The sequence below is a fragment of the Argopecten irradians genome, chromosome 7 (genome assembly GCF_041381155.1).
Source record: "Argopecten irradians isolate NY chromosome 7, Ai_NY, whole genome shotgun sequence".
In the NCBI taxonomy this organism is placed as follows: Eukaryota; Metazoa; Mollusca; class Bivalvia; order Pectinida; family Pectinidae; genus Argopecten; species Argopecten irradians.
In genome coordinates this window covers 43,832,548-43,852,438 of record NC_091140.1, presented here as the reverse complement: position 1 = coordinate 43,852,438, position 19,891 = coordinate 43,832,548, and the positions used below count along the sequence as shown (strand labels likewise).

Sequence of the window (19,891 nt, the reverse complement as noted above, 5' to 3'; positions counted from 1 at the left end):
CTAGCTGGAATGTTTAACATAAAATTGCATTTGGTTTTGTATGATTCTAGATTATGAAGATTTTTTTTTACCAAATATTATATATATAAATATTAAGCAAATAAAAAATCCTAATAAAATAGGCAGGTTTAGTTGACTAGAGGTGCTCATTTTCTGTGTTTTTCATGAAGGCTTTGAACCATCTATAATTACCACCTTTGAGAAAACTCTTTCAACTAACAAAGTAAACGTTGATGCCTTTGACTTATCCAAACTGAAAAAAAAACTGTTTATTAAAGTTGGCTGGTTTATGCATAGCCCCAAACAAATAATAATCAGGCCTTTGTTGAATCTGTCATTGAAATTCCAAAACTTATCAGGTATACTAAGCAATTTTCGAAATCACTGTCAGTGGTCAATTTTCATTTTGTTATTTATAAATTGGTTCCTCATTGCAATTCCATTAAGAAAGGTAATTAAATGTGAAAGTACATTGTATTTCAGGTATTAAAACTGTAATAGAGCTCTGGACAAACAACATTAGATAATTATATAAACTGGTTATGAGTGAAGGATGAAAATACACTATAACATGTCTTAACCCCTTAACTCCCAAGTATATCATGGGAACCAGCACACTTGGTCAGTATTTACAGGTTCCGGATTACACAGGTTTTAACAAGATCTAATTGTGATGGTGTCGTCACATTAAGTTCCCCCAACCTCCACAGAGCCAAATTTGACAAGGGTGACCTGCCCTAAATGATGATGTTACATTGTTTTATCATTAATAATTTTACTTCGCAGAAATAGATATAGTGTTATATCAATGGAAATAATATCATTTATATCAGAAAAATACAACAAAAACAAAAGTGGACCCAAAATGGATCCCTGACGAACTACATGAACAATTAAGGTAGAACATTTGAAACCGTCAGAATTTTTATTTTTTTTTTGCATAATTGTGGTATTTTTTATTTTCAAATTTAGAATCTGGTTTAAACTTCATATCAAAACTGAATCCAGGCAAATCGGACCAGCAGTTAAATATCTATAAGCAGTTCAATTTTGAACAATGAAAGGCTGTGGCGGCCATCTTGGATGCTGATCGAAAAAAATGAAACATCTGCAGGTCACCAGAAATGTCCTCACAAAATTTCATGACAATCCGACTTAGATTTTTTGAGAAAATGGTCGCACTAAGTCGCTGCGGAAAAAGAAGAACCAGAAGAAGAAGAATAAGAAACAAAGCAATCACAATAAGTTCCCCACTCTGTTGGGAGAACTTAATTAAAAACACATGAAAATATTTTCTAATGAGAACAAATTGAATCCAGATTAGACAGGGCAGGTTTTGACAAGTTATACTGTATCATTATACTTTTTAACAGATGTGTTGAAAAGCAAACCAACTCAAAATTGTTTTTCCAACTTTTTATTGCATGATCAATTTAAAATGTTACATATAAACGTAGCATCAAAGAAATGGCTGAGTATGTTCAGTAAACCACCCCCCTCCCCTCCTTTTATCTTTTTACCTGAATATATTCAATAAAACCTGATTTAGCTACCAAATCTGTAGAAAGACCACCTCTTATAAAGACCAATTTCTTAGGATCCCAAATCTGAAATGGTCATTTATAACACAATTTGACCTGTGTATAAAGACCACTTTTCTCTGATCTCTTTGGTGGTCTTAATAGACAGGTTTGACTGTACTTTCATGGCCTACTGAGACAGAAGTTTCTTGAATTGAACAATTGGATTGACTAAATTAGTACAGAAACACAGAATCAATGTGAGAATATTAAAAAATATATGACTGATCACAATTGTATCCAGTAATTTATTTATAAGACTTTCCTAAATGAGCCCCATCATCGCCGACCCATGGTTGACATAATTTGTATTGTTTAAATTCATGGTTGATTGAACTATGCTATGCTATGCTACACTTGTATAGCTTTGTTCGATCAACCATGGGTCTCAGATGACAAATCGAAGGAAACCTTGGCTCATGATATTTCTGTACATCAACCTTTGTAAATCAATGTCATAGACTTGCTTTTAAAAATCCTACAAAAGATGCTTATATCCATGTTACCATTCAAGTCAAAAGATCTAATCTCATTATAATAAATCAAGAAGTAAGTATCCCATCTACACAAAAGTCCTTTTAATCCGCATCAGAAGGCGAAGACTCCTAGATCCCTCTGGTTCTGGTATACAGCAAAACATACAAATCTTAGATTTTTTTCCACTAAATTATGGTAGCACTAAATATTGATTGTGCCTTATTTACAAGGCAAACAATAAAAATATGTCTATTCATCAATGTGCAGGTCTGTAGAAATTTGAATCTGTAGCAGTATAAATCGACGGCGCCAAACTATGCGTGAACATTTACAGTATACCAAGATTATGCCTTTACAACATCGCAACAGAAGGTATTTATGTTGAGAGACGGGGATGAAATGGATCGGTAAATTCTTGTATGAATGTAGTTTGTGTAGAGTTTTTAGATCATCTTTCCTTCAGTGTCAATAAGTTAAATGTATGGACCCCAACACAATCTTTCTACGTCATCTTTGCTAGTTCAGACTTTATTTCTGCTATCATTTGGTCTCTAGGTACATTTTTCTGAAATAGAAAAAAATAAATAAATCATAACTGTTTCATATCATGAAGATATGTTGAATCAAAGTGTGCAGCATTTTTATACAACTTTGAAAAGTTTGATTAGGTTTGGGAGCGCTGACTCTCCAATCTCAACTAAATACATTCTCTGTATAGTCATTTGCTATAAATATGTTTTCAAAATTCAGCAGACTATTTGTTCAAAGATTTTATCGATGAAATAAAATAAGATACCAAATATGAAAATTAAACTTTTCTTTTAAATGAATTGAATTTGTGACAAGCAGAAGTAATTCGCTATAGTATAATTTACAGTAATGCCTACCTCTTCTCGTGTTACTGTGTTTCTCAGCTTTACAAACTGGTTCTCTATTTCTGACTGGCCTATGATGATTGCAAGGGGTATACCTGCTGTCTCGCAGTACTGGAACTGTGTTAGGGGCTTAGGATTGGCCTTGTATGCTTGCTCTGTCTGCAACGAAAAAAATGTAATGTTAGATAATTATTACCGCTCAGATACAAAGTGTAATGACAGATAGGTCTAGAAATATCCTTAAGAACAGCTAGAGTCATTTATGGACATAGGTGATAGAGGAAAGTCTAAGTACTCAGAAGACTTGAAGATGTAGTAGAATGATAAACTCATCACAATTCCTCCACTGTCTTACACAGGGAAAGAGATTACTTGGTACAGTGAACCTGTGGTATTCTGGAAAACTAACAATCGGGACAAAAATATCAGGTATAATATTTCATTGTTGAAAGTAGACGAAATCAATCAATCCAAATAATTCACAATCCAGACTGTTTTGTCATGGGGCCCAAGTTCGAGGGCCCATTGTACTACAAATCACATTTTACATAGTATATATTACCTGGTAAATAATTTTAAAATTGTAAGTTTTAACTGATAAAACATACATGTATGTTGTGCTTACGTATCCTTACCTTGATGTTGGCGTCCCACAATTCCCTACAGAGCTTTAGACGCTCCTCTAGTAAGCCTTTCTGGGCCGACACAACATAAACCTCCGTCTCTGTTGTTCTGATCTTCGACTTGGCTGCCTGGAACAACCATCAGAATCATAGTATTATATAAATGCCACTCACTCTCAGGTAAAAATCGCCTAAAGTGCCAGTATACTAAGCTGACACATACACACTAGGAACACTAGGAGAGAACTTAACAGTTATAAATTTGTTTGCAACATATACTTGTAAATGCAATATTTAAAGTTGTATGGTCTATCACTTTCGCTCTTTTTGTCATAGTGTCTTTAAATGTTAAACACATTTTTCTCCGTCTGTCCGAGGTTTAAACTTTCTACTTTTACCACTTTTTATAAAGTTGCAGCACTGGAAGTATTTTTAATTATAAAAGTAAAAAATCTTTTTAACGTGTACACGTTTAAAATAGCTTGGAAGTATCCGAACTGTTCCGATCTATTCTGATATGTACCGGTATTGCCAATATTGAGCACGTGATACGGCTCGGGAGGTTCTGATTTATACGGATATCGCCGATGTCAGTCACATGATGCAACTTGGTTTTCCGATATTACCCGAAAGGTTGAAACATGACATTAACTGTGGCAGTTCTTTCAAAACGTGTGATATTTCATGCGACATTTACCGCTATGTCAATAGTATATTGGTGTTTTCATGGATCTGAACCATCATATATAAGCATTCATATTCACACATTGTATGTTTTATGAGAGTTTGTGATGGTGAAATTTACAAGAAATACAACTTTAATGCAGAATCTCAAGGGATTTGCAATTGCAAATATCAATATTGCCATTTCATTTCAAAACATTTAGCTAACAGTTCCACTAAAACGGAACAATATTATTTAAGAGGTCTGTCATTTTTCTATATGAAATATTAAATTGGACATTGGTCCAACCAAAATGGCTCATTGCTTGTAGAATGTACATGTTCAGTGTTCTTTTTAATTATAATTTTCAACAAAATGTTTACAGATTTAAAACTACAATTTTTGGTATTTAAAATATGATTTAACAAAAACTTACAATAGCTCTGGCTTCCATGATAGCAAACACCCTTTCTATACCGATACTGACACCAACACATGGTACTTTGCGACCTTTGGGGTCAAACATTCCGACAAGTCCATCGTATCGACCTCCTCCTGCGACACTGCCTACTGACACTGTTTCCTCACCTTTCTTTGCACTTGGGTCATGGGTGAATCCTAAATGTAGAAATTAAGGCACTAGGTCATGACTGAATTTATTCTGATTAAAATACAGATCCTTATTAAAACTGCATTGGATAAGAGGATCTGACAACTTCCAATTTGGGGTCATCTTCAGGTGACCTTTGGAAATGGCCAATCAAATTGCTGCTGCCAGAATTTTTAATGTGACTTTAAAGGGACGAAATTGTTTGAAAAAACTGTCGAAATAATTTCTTGTACGAAGTCATCTCGCCCAAACAGCACAACAAACCTAATTCTATATGTATACTGGAACAAAATGGCGTTGTCAATTGATGTAGCAATGTATAGAAAATGCACTGGATTTGAAGCACACGTGGAACAAAGGTCATCCGAACATGACCCCTTATGGGATGTTGTCAGATCCTCTATTGAACAGAGTGGTTATAAGGATATGTATTTTAATCAGATTGGGAGTAAATTCTAAATGAAGAAATTAAAGATACTAGATCAAAATTCATTCCTAAATATAGTAATTTAGACATAAGATCAAAATAAAATCATGAATTAATAGTCATTAAGACAATTAGTCAGAGGCAAAAAAAAAAAAAATTCTGCTAACAATGTTAGAGGTATAGCACGACGAGAATCTCTTGACACATAACGTGGTATCTCAATCAGCAAAATAACCTGCGATAAAAAACGGCCTGACTATTCTGATCAAGACACAAGGTCATGTGTAGGGATTAAATGAAGTAATTAAGATAACTTGGTAATCAAGACACCAAATTAAAAAATTTAGGAATAACAAAATGTTGTTATCAAATGAAAACACAAAATGATCACTGTGAAATCAGTCTACGACAGCATTCTTTGCTGTGTAAATTTAGGAATATGAGTTATCTCACCTTTAAGGACTCCCTCGTAGATAACGCCTGTATAGTAGTCTAAACCGCGAGCCAGACTGAGGTCAAAACTCACGTGATCTAAGATACCAAACAGATCACAGTATTTGAGGAGCAAACTAATATCCTGGAGGCCCTCCACGGCCGACCTCTCTGCTTTTATAGCTTCATCTTCCATTAACCTGTCTATCAGATCCTGGCCACCTAAAACACCACAACAAAATTAGTGACAGCATCTTGGTTAACAATGGAAATTGAGCAAAGCGATTCACACAGCTTTTCATCTGTTTTTCTTTTTTGTTTTGTTTATGTTTAAAGTTAAAAACAGTTGTCATTTAAGAACATGCAACATTTTTTCCGGTTAAGGAAAGTCACCAACTTGCAGTCAGTGCCTGAAAACTACTGGTAAATTGGGAAACGTTGGCATTGAGAAATGTTCGCATTGGGAAATTTTGCCCTTGGAAAATATTTGGGTATTCTGTATTGAAATGGGATAGTTCAATTTTGGTGTGTTTAAATTTGGCATTTCTCATGTACCTATTGTACCTATATACACATTTCTACAAGTCAATGAAAACACAAATCAAACTGGTGTTCTTTACTATTAGTACCTGTATATAAATAGAAGATATAAGCAAGATTTTAGTTTTTGATACCAAAGTAGTCAACCTTTCGTGAGTTTAAATTTAGCGCTTTCATGACACATAAGCCAAAATATGACCACATCCAAAATATCCCAAATTACAGTATTCAATATGTGTATCAAACTTGCAACTTCAAAATAGGGCTCTTAAGTGGTAAAATTTTTACCTTAGCCTCCTTGCCATGCCATTTATACTAGAACTTGTCTTTATAGAAAATTCTTGAACCAAAATTAATACTCTCTGATATACTGAGGTCTCATACCTTGAAGTTTGACGTACTTCCCAATTCTATCAGCTGCCTCTGGGTCTAATTTCTTCTCCTCAATCATCTCTGTTCGTACGTCTTCCCAGAATGTCTGAAACATAAAATTATGTTCACTCTAGATTCTGTCATTGTTCCAAGAGTATGTGGAAGAGTAAGAACTTTTTAACCTTTGAGACAGATTGTTATGTCGTGATTCAAATGTAAAAGACTTGCAAGTTCGTGTAATATGGGATACAATGCTGATGCTAAAGGCATCACATGTAATAAAACATTATTAAATCCATGGAATGGGGGCATTTATTCAACTTCAATTCCTTCTTTAGAAATGGGGATGGGAGCTTATAGGGGAGGAAAGCTAATTACGCTGAATACAATATGGAAATATAGAATTTCAAAGCCTTTGAACAAGCAATAATACAATATGATTATTGTTAATGTTAGAGGCTGGCGTTACACATGAGCATTGAAATCATAATACCTAGCCATCAGCAGTTACTATTGCTAGAATTTCCTAGAAGACATATACTTGTACCCTTGCATCCAAATGAAATCAGAAACTGACTGGACAGGACTGGATAGGACAGACATATGTATATTTAAGCATAACTTTCCCCCATTTTATAGTGGTATGCATGAAAGTTTATTTAGAAAATTAAGATTACCAACCATCTGATGAAACTGCAACAGTTCAAAACTAAATCGAGTTGGTCAGAATAATATAAGAATTTGGTAAACCAACTGTCTTACCTTGTCCAGTTTGTCTACAGAGGAGCAGATCGTTCTAAATTTGTCATCCGGTACACCACAGGCTGCAAACATACCATCTAACAACTTTCTGTGGTTCACCTGTAATTCAAAGACTTGAGGATAAAAATAATCTTTCAGGACATTTGCTACTATAGGAGGAAAAATATGAATGTATACTTATAGGTATTATTTACAAAATGGAAAGAATCCATAAATGGCTATTCCATCTTAAGGAGTGTATCATTGTTGATAAATGGTTCTTTGTCTGAAGTAAACAATGTAAATGCAGAAATATAAGTATTAAACTGTTTTCTTATGGAATATATGTTTTATTTGGATGCCAGAGATTTGCTAAAAATCTTCCCATAATGCACTAGCGCACATAATGAAGATTGTCTGCAAAGCACTGGCATCTATATAGACCATAGATTGCATAGGAAGACAGTTTAATGTTAAAGTATAGTTATCAAGACTTACCTTTATTACAAAATCTCCCAGCTCTAATTTAGATAATATTTCTGTGACAATCTTTATACATTCAGCATCAGGTATCATCGGGTCATACTGTCCGGCTATGTCAAAATCCTGGAGGGCACACAAAGCATTTACTATAATCATTTTCTAATACACTAAAGGTATGCCTATTCATTAGCATTAACAGTCAAACCTTCTATAAAGAACACCAAAAGAACACCTTACTGGCAGGTGTCCATCATACAGAGGTTAATTACATGTATAAAGTAAATAGCACCAATTGGAGCTGATGAATCTGTCTTTTACAGACAGGTGTCCTTTTCATAGAGGTGTCCTTTATAGAGAGGTGTCCTTTTTATAGAGGTGTCCTTTTTATAGAGATGTCCTTTATAGACTGGTACCCTTTTTATAGAGATGTCCTTTACAGACTGATGTGCTTTCAATAGAGATGTCCTTTATAGCTAGGTGTCCTTTTTATAGAGGTGTCCTTTTTATAGAGATGTCCTTTACAGACTGATGTGCTTTCAATAGAGATGTCCTTTATAGAGAGGTGTCCTATGTAGAGGTGTCCTTTTTATAGAGATGTCCTTTATAGACTGGTGCCCTTTTTATAGAGATGTCCTTTACAGACTGATGTGCTTTCAATAGAGATGTCCTTTATAGCTAGGTGTCCTTTTCATAGATGTGTCCTTTATAGCAGGTTTGATAGTATTTCACATATCAAATTTTTGAGCAGATGTTAAACTTGTTTGATAGTTTAAAATACGATGATTAAGTTGGTTATTTTTCATACTATTTATACACATTTACACAATCTGCTTGCGTGAGATTAAGGTTGTTGATTTGACTAAACTTTTCACAGAGAAAGTTAGATTACTTTAAATAATATTAGTTATAACACAAAATATCAAAGCAAACCTAGAATCATGACTTCATTACAAAAGCCTTGGAAATACTCACACATTGGTAAAACTCGCGAAATCGGCCTCTCGTCATGGCTGGGTTGTCACGGCGATACACTTTAGCTATGTGGTATCGCTTTATATTCATAACTTTATTCATAGCCAGGTAACGAGCAAACGGTACCTAAGGTTCAAGTTAAGGAATAAAATCCAAAATTTTCACTACAGTGTACAATATTTAACATTACTTATTCAAAGAGAAACTTATATTTAGAACATCATGAATAGCCATAAATATTAATTGTTTGATATGGTGACAGATAATAGACAAAAGTAATTAGAATAACTGTCAAAAAAAAGAAGAAAAGTTTTGCTATTGATACAGGATCAAACAAAGAAAAATACTAAGTAAAATCATGTTTCCTTACGACAGACGAATAATAATGCAAGGGGCACTTTGAAAGATGAAGCTCATGGATAAGATTATCTTACCCTTCAAGCTGGATGACCAATTAAATTGTAGCTGTGGAACATGCAGTGAAGGATACAGTAAGATCATAGCGAAGTGACAAGAGTTCTCCCCCTTGATCTTTCAAATCGTATATCAACTTGGAGTCTTCCCCATACTTCCCTGTCAGTGTTTCCTGAAATAAAATAAATAAATTAACAACAACAATAATTATTATCTTCTCTGATTAGTACTGGCTTACTTTTATTTGATAAGATGACTTTACTGTGACATGCCAGAAAAGTCCAAGGTTGTGAAATGTGTTTGAAGTGTTAAAACTCGCTTGCTGTCCGCCATTACTCATTGTGGTCGGACATCTTGTATGCCAGACCCTGGTCCTTGCTCGTGGAGAAATGCAAGTTTTGTCCAGATCTACTCAAATTGCTCTTACAGTAGTGTGTTTTCCTTATCAAGTGCATGTTCCTGTCTAAAAACCAATTTCATTAACTCCTCGGTGGTTATTTACATAATGTGTTACATTTGTTTAAAGATGCTCTACCGCCGACAGAGCATAAATGGCATTCATCATTTGAACAATAATTGGTGTTTAATCGTGTGTATATATGTCTAATTAACACAAAAAATAATATAAAATAATTTATTTTGCTTTTGGTGCATGCGCAATCAGAACTTTATTCCATATAGGATATAGTGCCATGGAATTTTTTCAGGATGCAATTAATTATTTTTTCATATTTTGAACTTGAAGTAAACTTAGAAGCTCAAACTGTTCAATGGTGGTAATGGTGTAAAGTAAGTAACTTTTGTAACTGTAGAAAAATACTAAATCGTCTGATCCTGTTTTTGATAGTGAAAAAATACCATTTGTCAGCGGTGGAGCATCTTTAACTTATGTGATTTTTGCTCAGGTATGGGTACAGCGTAATCCAATAACATTAGATCTCGATATTGAGAAACTTCTGATGTGCAATACCGAAATCTAATGCCCGACCCCTATATGAGTCTTCGCAAGTTACGCCCTCAAATTAGAGCGGAACTTTGACGCTTAATTTCGAAGTGAAAAACTTACCAGAATGTCAAAAAAAATGTATAGCGTGAATCAGTATTTATCCATGAACACATCCTGTTATAAGAATAGGTATGACATAACATTAATCCACGGAATAATCACATATTTAAGAGCTGACCCATAGCAATTATGTGCATCGCTGTATAATGTAGGTTAATTCCCATTCAAATTTTCGTCACTTCCGGTTTATCAAATTATAGTACGGTGTATCAAGTGGAAAGATAATATTAATAGTGGTTGTTTATATGCACGGAAACAAGTATTTTTTATCAGTTCTGGTTGATTCTGGAAATAATTAAATAAATTAATGCATTTCAGTCGAAGTACTGCAAGATGTTTTATAGATAATGATACATTTACTTTCCGTCACCATTCCGTAATTTGTAACAATCGAGTAAAAATGGTGAGCGGGTAGACTTACAAATAGTGGTGGGTATAAAGAACTGTCTAAATTCGGTATAAAAGTGCAATAGTGACGTTTTGAATTTCGGATTTAACATGATTTGGGATAATTCTTTCAGGATATGAAAGGTTAGTGTAAACACATAATTTTTGAATTTCTGCGCCGTGTGAATCCTGCCTCGAATGTTAGAGGTTAGAAACGACATAATGATAAAAAGTGTCTCGTCGTGCTATACCTCTGACATTGTTGGAGTAGGGTACGGCGTACATATTGTACATGCTTGATCCTATTTTGCCATACTATGCCATATTTTGCCTCGTGGTTATGTAACAGAATTAGTCTCACTTAATTATCCCTTTAACCTGTCGTTGAACTACCTTATATAATAATAAAAAAAAAATTTCCCTTAATTTCCATGATTTTCATCAAAGATTTTAGTAAGCCCCAAAAACAAACATGGCAAAAGCATACATTAAAAAGCCAAATAACATTGAGAGAATCAACTACAAAATTTTAATCCAATATTTGAACACACATTAGACTTTGTGTAACTAAAACGTTAGTGTTAAATCGACAGTAAATGAAGTGATACAAACAAAACAGTAGCTTACCTTGAGCTCAAACACAGGTGTATCAATGGTTTCTGCTCCGTGGCGTTTAAAGCATGCGATGATGGTGTTGAATACACTCTCCCGAATTGCCATCTGCTGGGGAGTGTAGTCCTTGGTGCCCTACAAAAACAAACACAATACATAAGTGATTAAAAATCTACTTAAGGTTTAAAAATGTAATGAAATGAATTGATTAGCTAAATATTATAAATTATTTAGCAGACTGTCTGTTAAGTTTGCTTTGAGAAACTTTTTTGCACTATGTAATTTTGTAAAACATTTTTTCATGCTACAATAATTTTTTAAAAACATTTCTATACAATATGTACTGATTTTACAAAATATACTCTTAAATGTAAATATCCATACATGAGGTATATTTTTAAATATCAGCATTGTATTCCTAAATCACAAACAACTGTGCTGCACATGTAGTTAAGTGGTCATGATCATGTGTTATCAATTAGGTCATCACTTCATGGGGTGATGCAAGACTCCATTCACTTAAACAATTCAAACTAGATGATGCAAGAGTTGGAACTCCATTCATAAACTTTATCTGTACTTGAAATAATAATGGATATCACAATTTCAGTAGCGATCATATTTCTTTTTTTGTTTTTTTTTGTTTGTTTAGAAACGTAATTATCAGAAACTATGATTGGATGATTTCTGTCGATACAATAAACATTTGTTGTAGTTTTGAATAATTACCTTTGGACATTTGAGGACAAAGTTTTTTGATGATGGCGCATCCCCTTTGATTTGGCATTTCAAAGCTAATAGTTTGTCTACCTCTTCTTTTATCTGCAAAACATTAATACAAAATCCATGAAGTAAATAAATGAATTTCAATTTCAAGAGTTAAAGCAAATAATAATGATAATACAATGTATATGTATCTTTCTTCATCGGGGAGTTACTTCCCCTTATACCTTCATAAGTATAACTCCACACCAGCTATACAACTGTATTATGTTTTTATGTTTATTTTGTTCGTTTGTACCACCTGTATAGAATAAGGTGAGGACTAAGATAGGATATCTCTGATGGCCAATCCTACTGACATTTATCATCCTTTTGTCCATAAAACATTCGGAAAATGGAATGATGAGAATTAGATTTACACTCTATTTGATATTACATAACATTGTACTTTATGTGTTACATAACCATGTAATATATATATGTATTATGACAAAAAAATTAAAAAAATTACAAAATTTAAAGATGCTCCATCGCCGACAGAGCATAAATGATATTTATCATTTGAACAATAATTGATGTGTAACCGTGTACATATATGCCTAATTAACACCAAAAAATAACATAAAATGATTTATTTTGCTTTTGGTGCATGCGCAATCATTACTTCATTCCACATAAGATACAGTGCCACAGATTTTTTTCGGGATGCAATTAATTATTTTTTTATATATTCAACTGGAAGTAAAATTGGAAGCTCAAACTTTTCAATACTGGAAAATGAGTAAAGTAAGTAACTTTTGTAACTGAAGAAAAATACTAAATCGTCTTTTCCTGTTTTTGATAGTGAAAAATTACCATTTTTCTGCGGTGGAGCATCTTTAAAGTTGCTATTAAAACCATAAATTTGGGAATCCATATTCCATATCATTTTTAACTTTATCATCAATATGTAAAAATAAATATAAACCAACACACATTTCTCTTGCATGCATGGCTACAAGTGATCCTGAACACTAAGTAATATAATTCAGAGAATAAATTCTCAGTCCGACAGACTAACGTATAGTAGTCACTAAACCCAATCTCTTGCTATAGCCCAAGTCCCAACTCCATATAAAATATTCTATCTCACTGTCATGGATATCTAGCCTATACCAAACATCTACCAGTATCCACCTATATGAACCTGTTCTCACCTGATCTTTTCTAGTGGTCGTTAACTTTGCCTTCCCAGGTATTTTTATACTTTTGTGAATGTCCCCACTACCCGCCACTTCCTCTATCACAATTTTTTCATCCTCAATAGACAAATTCCTTGAAAGTGTTTCCTTGGTGTTTTCCATGTTGAATGTTTCCCGACACAACACTCTGTTAGAAGTTGAAATAAATCTGTTCCACAATGTCACCAATGTGTGGGAATGTTTTTCTCTCACAGTTTTCAAACACCAGACACTGGTACACTTTCCCAAAGACCTGAGTTCATTCCCACACATGAACACGAAAAGTCTCCACTTATCAACCATGGATGATGAAACCCACGACTATCTGACTTGTCCCACAAAGATAAGAACCAACTTTGTACTCCACATGTGTAAGCATGCGAGAATATCTATCTAATACAAATAATTCTGATAAAATCCAGCTAACCTTGAAATGAGACATCTTTTTACATCTCTGTGCTAGCTTATGTAATCTTATTAACTAATCTGGGATGAACGTCACATGATCAATTTAGATCAAACTTGGATTTAGATGCAGCAGCACATGACTTATTATCAACCCGATCTATATTTCTAAGCTCCCTGGTATAACACACATATCTAAGGGACAGCATTGTTAAGTGCATTACAACCACAGGGTCGCCAGAGTGAGGTCCAGGTTGAGAGGTTAATGTGACGGAACTCCACTATCCTACTACCTGGACATCTTGACCATATTTACATAGTTTTTCAAATTGGATATAAATACAAGCAAAGCAGTCACATAACAACACCTAGAGATGTACATTAATGTACATGAAACTTGTGGAATACAATGGGAGTCTGGAAATTTGGGTATGTTCTGCAGCTAAGGTAAGTTTTACAAAACTTGATGCCTTTATAAGTAAAGAAGAAACATGGATTTTGCATGTATGGAAAATAACTTTGGAGTTCTTCTGCAAGTCTCCTAATTATTGTCATTAGTGTGACTGACCTATGATTAACATATTTTAGATATACCTTTCTTAAAATTCTCACATCATTGGAAACAAGGCCCGTGTTTAAATCACCAATGTACTCCTAGAGATGTACAAGGAATTTTCCTTTACACTGCTGAAGTCAGGAAATCTCAGTAATATCTCTAACTAAAGTACAATATGATTAAAATCAGCTGTTTGATACTCCGCTTACTTCATGCTCTGCTCTGTCAGAATACCACTGGCTCTTAATTCAGTCTTCATATGTCTCTAACATAATCTGATAATCACATATGTAATTTATCGGTACCGAACGATTTCTGCAAGTGCTGAAACTACTTTCAGAAAGTACTGAAATGACTTTTATTTTGAAGTACCGAAACTACTTTCAGAAAGTACTGAAACGACTTTTATTTTGAAGTACTGAAACTACTCAGTCCAAAATTAAACGACTGTGCCCCTCTAAAAGTTACATGTATCTAAGTACACATGTCTGATGCTGATGCTTTTCTGGGGTGGCCCGCATATTTAATTATAGCTAAATTAGTTAGTTTTGATTGTTTACTGACTTAGTCCTCTAATGAGTGACTTGTGCACTATCATCATAATCACTGAGGACTTCAATTTTACATTGTTATGCTAGGAGATTTGTACAAGGCATTTTCTACTTAATTGGGAAGGGACCTTTTTACCTTATTGTGGGAAAGAAATTGGCAGATTGGGAAAGAAATTTCCAGGAGTAAACTTTATTTTTGGGAATTTGGCATCAATTTGAAATAATTTTCATTGGAAATGAGCAAATTATTGGCTCCAAAAAGCCCCTAGAAAAAGGCCTGTTGTATCAATATCAAAACAGAATACTGACCTGTGTATTGTTGTCGGCAGAACAGAAATGACGAAGGAGTTGGTGTCGGAACAGACGTCGATGGAAACGACACAGGGAGACAATCATGTTTCAAATTCAACAGGCAAGTCAGCAAAGTCGGTGAATATTAATGGCGGCAGGATATATGCAAAGGAGAGAAAATTCCTTCAGCAACTCTGTCAAATAGCAAACAACAGAATCCAGCAAAAATTGGTTTCTGTTGGATTGGATTATCTTAAAGCTGGGATATAAGTATCGGTCTCTTTGTTATAGGTACGTTAGTTTGTGTATTCTGCCTAATTATACATGAACGGATATAAATACATATTAGGCAAACTAATCAATTAAAGATTTTATTAATCATAACATGATGATGGCACATGTACAGCATCACAAAAAATAGTTATTTACAGTTGAAAATATTGGTAATAATTAGGTGAAGTTATGAAGTCCCATAACTTGCAAATATTGTTGGATTTTAACCAGTATCAAACCCATCTTAGATCTCATTGATATTAAGTAATACACCAAATTTGGTTGAAATCGGACAATAAATAATAAAGTTATTGATCAGAAACCATGTTTTGACGATTTTAAAGTCCCGGAACTCTTGTAAATATTGATGGATTTTATTGGAAATCATTACAAGATATTTGGATTTTAATCTTGTAATAGAGAAATTGGTAATTTCATCAATTTCCATAAATAATTTGCACTTAGGATAATACAAGAGTCTAGTTTAATCTTTTATTTCTAAATAGTTAATCTCGTAATAGTGAAATTGATTATTACTTGATCAATTTCTATAAATTGTTCTTAAATTCTATAATATTTGTATAGGATAATACAAGAGTCTAGTGTACTCTTGTATTTCTATTACAAGATATAGTTAATCTTGTAATAGTGAAATTGATTTCCTGATCAATTTCTATAAACCTTAAAGTTATTTGTCACTAAGTTATTAGTCTATACCAAGTGTTATTGTTTAATATTTAATACTTCAAACACAGTTTTAAATTTAGAAAACTGTCCATTGTTGTAGAATTGTACAAATTGAAGACAACAATTCGACATTGTGAACTTGAGTGTAAAATAACTATATTGATAAATATAACCATAAATTATGAATTGTTATAGATGCTCCACCGCTGACAAATGGTATTTTTTCACTATCAAAAACAGAAGCAGAAGATTTAGTATTTTTCTTCTGTTACAAAAGTTACTTACTTTACGCCATTACCACCATTGAAAAGTTTGAGCTTCTAATTTTACTTCAAGTTCAAAATATGAAAAATAATTAATTGCATCTCGAAAAAATTCTGTGGCACTATATTCTATATGAAATGAAGTACTGATTGCGCATGCACCATAGGCAAAATAAATTATTTTATATTATTTTTTGTGTTAATTAGGCATATATATACACGATTAAACACCGATTATTGTTCGAATGACGAATATCATCTATGCTCTGACGACGATGGAGCATCTTTAACTTTTATTCTGTTGTAATTTGATTACAGTACATGTTCTATTAAAAATACAAGTTATATAAGATATCATATAGGCTAACAATAAGGGTTCTAACTAACTCTGATATAGCCTCTCATTATCAATAATTAGAGAGAGAGAGCGAGAGAGAACATTACATTATGACTCTGTATCTGCAGTACCAGAATCATATGTTTTAACTTGTACCAAGGCGTTGAGTTATTCTTTACAATAATTGGCTAATTGGATGATCTGTGATCACAACCCAGTATTTTAGTCTGAGTGAGAAACCCTCAAGTAGAGATGAGTGCAGTTCGTTTCAATATAAACAATCAATGAGGAAGAATACAAAGAATACAATGTCGGATTTCTTCCTCATTGATTGTATATATCTTGTCTGCTAATAGGACGTTAAAATAATAAAACCTAGCTGCAATATTGTAGCTCAAAAGACTTTTTGACAGAAAATGGTGTCGTCTTTAGAGCTACAATTGGTGCCTATTACTGCTAATGGAGCAAAGTAATGATTATGCAAACCATTATAAAATGTTGGTTTGCATTTTTATCGTACTTGTTTGATATCGCTTACCTACTAGGCAATAAAACTGAACCACACATAAAATATCGAATTCTCATTGAGGCATTATTTTTTTACATAATACATATGAAGGTCTTTCTGAAGAGAAATTATACGGCAAAACCACAAATTGTGAATTTGACGTCTTGTGAGCGGAACGGTAGATATTCAGAATGGTAGTTATGCTTGTTTTGGACAAAAATAATATGTACATGCATGTATACGCATAAAATAATTGAAAACCTACAAAAAAGTATAGAAAACTATGCCCGAGTGATTTTCGGAGGCAATGCTCCACTACGACACACAGGGACCAATTCGTACCCGGCCGAAAGGTATCATATAGTAGGCCGGGTACGTATATTCGTTCTAAATAAAACCATGCAAAATCATTTTATGAAAATTTTTATAAAACATTTGTCATTGATCTACATATTTACCTATTAATCAACCAGATATTGGATATGTGTACGGGGAATGGCAAAAATAATTGAGAGATAAAATGTGCTATTAAGAGCAGTCTGCAACAGAGATTTTGATCATGCAAGAACTGCTGGAGGATATCTTCTGAAAAAAAAACCTTGCAGTGCAGTTTTTGATATTTTTTGTCTCAAAGTTTGTCGAAATAAACCCGTGGAACTTGTTGTTTAAAATATCAATCGTTTTCATTGTATCTTTTAGACATCTTCATTTTGTTTTTATAGGCCTAGTGACATTTTATCAGCCGATAAAAGAACGAAAACTTTCACCTGTCAGTGTCACGACTGTCATGTTTGATAGCGTGCTACACACGTGACGAGTGAAAACGGTGAATGATCAAGATAAATAGGACAAATCGGCGCATTGGAATTGTTGTACCTTGTCTGGGTCTCCCTTCTCTGCCTTCAATTGACGAACAACTTCACCCTGTACACGGATTTCGTCCTGAAGTTTTGTCTTCACATCTGCTGCAGGCTCGGCCATGATGCAATGCCGGTTCTTACGATATGGATTTACGCACCTCAAACTTAATTTTCGACAAACAAAATAGTTGCGTCGAATTCTACAGGTTCTTGAGTAGTTACTAAATTTAAAACCGGCACGACACCTGTTTGACCAAGGTCCGGTTATTTCAAAATTATTACACCAAAGGATAATAAATATATTTTTATCAACATGTGTCTCGATTTGATATATCATTTTTTTTTATTTGAAAGGTTCTTAATTTACATGGATGTACTGTGAAATTGCATTGACTTATGGCCAATAATAAATAATCGATTTAAAATGTCTTATAGTTAATACAGCATCATGTTCACCTACTGTAAAGTATCCATCTTTTATAAAATGTGAATTTTGATATCTATTTCGGTTTTTTTTATTTCAAAATATATTTGCAATCACCAGCATTTTTTTGTTTTTGTTTCTTGTTTGTGTGTAACTGTCAAATTTTTTTTTTCAAAACAAATTTATTTTTAATTTATTTCTTTTCCTTGTACAACTCGGCAGTGTACTAAGTTAGGTCAATATGATCTAGCCCAAGATACTCTGGCCCTGACACCAGACTTTGACATTATGATGGATAGATATCTGGTGTAGGGCCAGAGCGTAGTGTTATATTAAAAGGTGGAGCTCGCGACACCTTTTTTAATCGGGCCAGGTCATCTCCAATTGAGACTCAGCTTACAAAACATTACCACCGAGAAGTGTCACTTGGTCTTTTCCACAAATGAATCATGTATCTACCCATAGCAATCCATTTTATCCTGCATGCATGTTATATTATGTCAATACAAAAGTTTCCTTTACGCAACTTTAAATCTTCCTCCTCATTGTCGCCATTTTCTCATAGTATGTAAATCGCCCCTTATATTGACGGATTGCTATATTTGGGTAGATAAAGTATTCATTTGTGGAAAAGACCAAGGTAAGTGGGGCTTCTCAGAGGTCGGTCTGAATGGAAGATGACCTGGCCCGATACCTTACGGTGTTGGCGACTTCCACCTTTTGATAAAGCACTGAGCTCTGGCCCTACACCAGACAATGTCTAATGTCAAAGTCTGGTGTCAGGGCCAGAGTATCTCCATCTAAATATGATCCAGCACTTCAGAACTTATAAATGCTCTGGGTGGAGAAAATCCTACAGGTTCTGATGGACAAGAGAATGATTTTTTTTTAGGTACATTTAATATTTGATACTCCATACTGATATTAAACATATAGGGCCAAGGTATGTAGGCTATTTAGGTGGGTTTTTTTTATATGACGCATATGCTTGTAATGTGCATAAATTTATAATTATTTTGTAAGTTAAGCATATTTTTTCATCAATAAATATATTTGATAAAAAAAATATATGTCCCAGCTGTGATTATAGCTAGCATCTGTTTGAGGCTCATCCTCAATACTCCAAGGGTTCCAATCACTTCCGATCTCTACAATCCTGGGCTATCTAAAAGTATAACTATAGAGCAGAATAGGAAATTTAGTCCTTTAATGCATTTCAAAAGAGCCATATAACAATACACTATGTTTAACTGTGTGGCTTTGAAGTTGGGAGTCACTCTCTCTGTAGTCTTCAAAAGGAATTTTTGTTGGCCTGTGATAGGCTAAGATTTTTTCCTCTGGGCTGCCTTCAGTTTTACTTTGAGATAGCCCACAGGTGTGGAGATCGTAAGTGATCGAAACCCCTGGAAAGTTGATGGTGTTTCAGGCTGTACAATTGTAGGTCTTCTGTATTAGTTTCAGGATTTCCACTGGATACACCAGCTGCATAATGAGATGCTGTAGCGACCGTGGCCTTTG

The 19,891-nt window shown here is 33.9% G+C and overlaps 1 protein-coding gene and 1 long non-coding RNA gene across 4 annotated transcripts; one reads left to right on the top strand and one right to left on the bottom strand.

The window, feature by feature from the left end:
• Nucleotides 1-1,401: 1,401 nt before the first annotated feature.
• On the bottom strand, nt 1,402-18,350 carry LOC138328548 (histidine--tRNA ligase, cytoplasmic-like). 3 transcript variants are annotated; one of them, XM_069275403.1, is made up of 13 exons: nt 17,966-18,350; nt 12,005-12,097; nt 11,291-11,410; nt 9,287-9,382; nt 8,797-8,922; nt 7,840-7,947; nt 7,363-7,461; nt 6,613-6,706; nt 5,710-5,910; nt 4,656-4,837; nt 3,568-3,684; nt 2,945-3,091; nt 1,402-2,622 (listed from the first exon to the last, which is right to left on the bottom strand). In XM_069275403.1, the coding sequence occupies exons 1-13, from the start codon at nt 18,284-18,286 to the stop codon at nt 2,560-2,562; spliced, it is 1,767 nt and encodes a 588-aa protein (XP_069131504.1). In that variant the 5' UTR covers nt 18,287-18,350; the 3' UTR covers nt 1,402-2,559. The 3 variants fall into 3 exon arrangements, with proteins under 3 accessions (XP_069131504.1, XP_069131505.1, XP_069131503.1); XM_069275404.1 differs by lacking the exon at nt 17,966-18,350 and adding an exon at nt 15,040-15,179; XM_069275402.1 differs by lacking the exon at nt 17,966-18,350 and adding an exon at nt 13,195-13,511.
• On the top strand, nt 13,655-17,971 carry LOC138328550 (uncharacterized). The gene is made up of 3 exons (XR_011209222.1): nt 13,655-14,070; nt 15,060-15,312; nt 17,812-17,971. It is a non-coding gene; the product is annotated as an uncharacterized lncRNA (long non-coding RNA).
• Nucleotides 18,351-19,891: the final 1,541 nt, after the last annotated feature.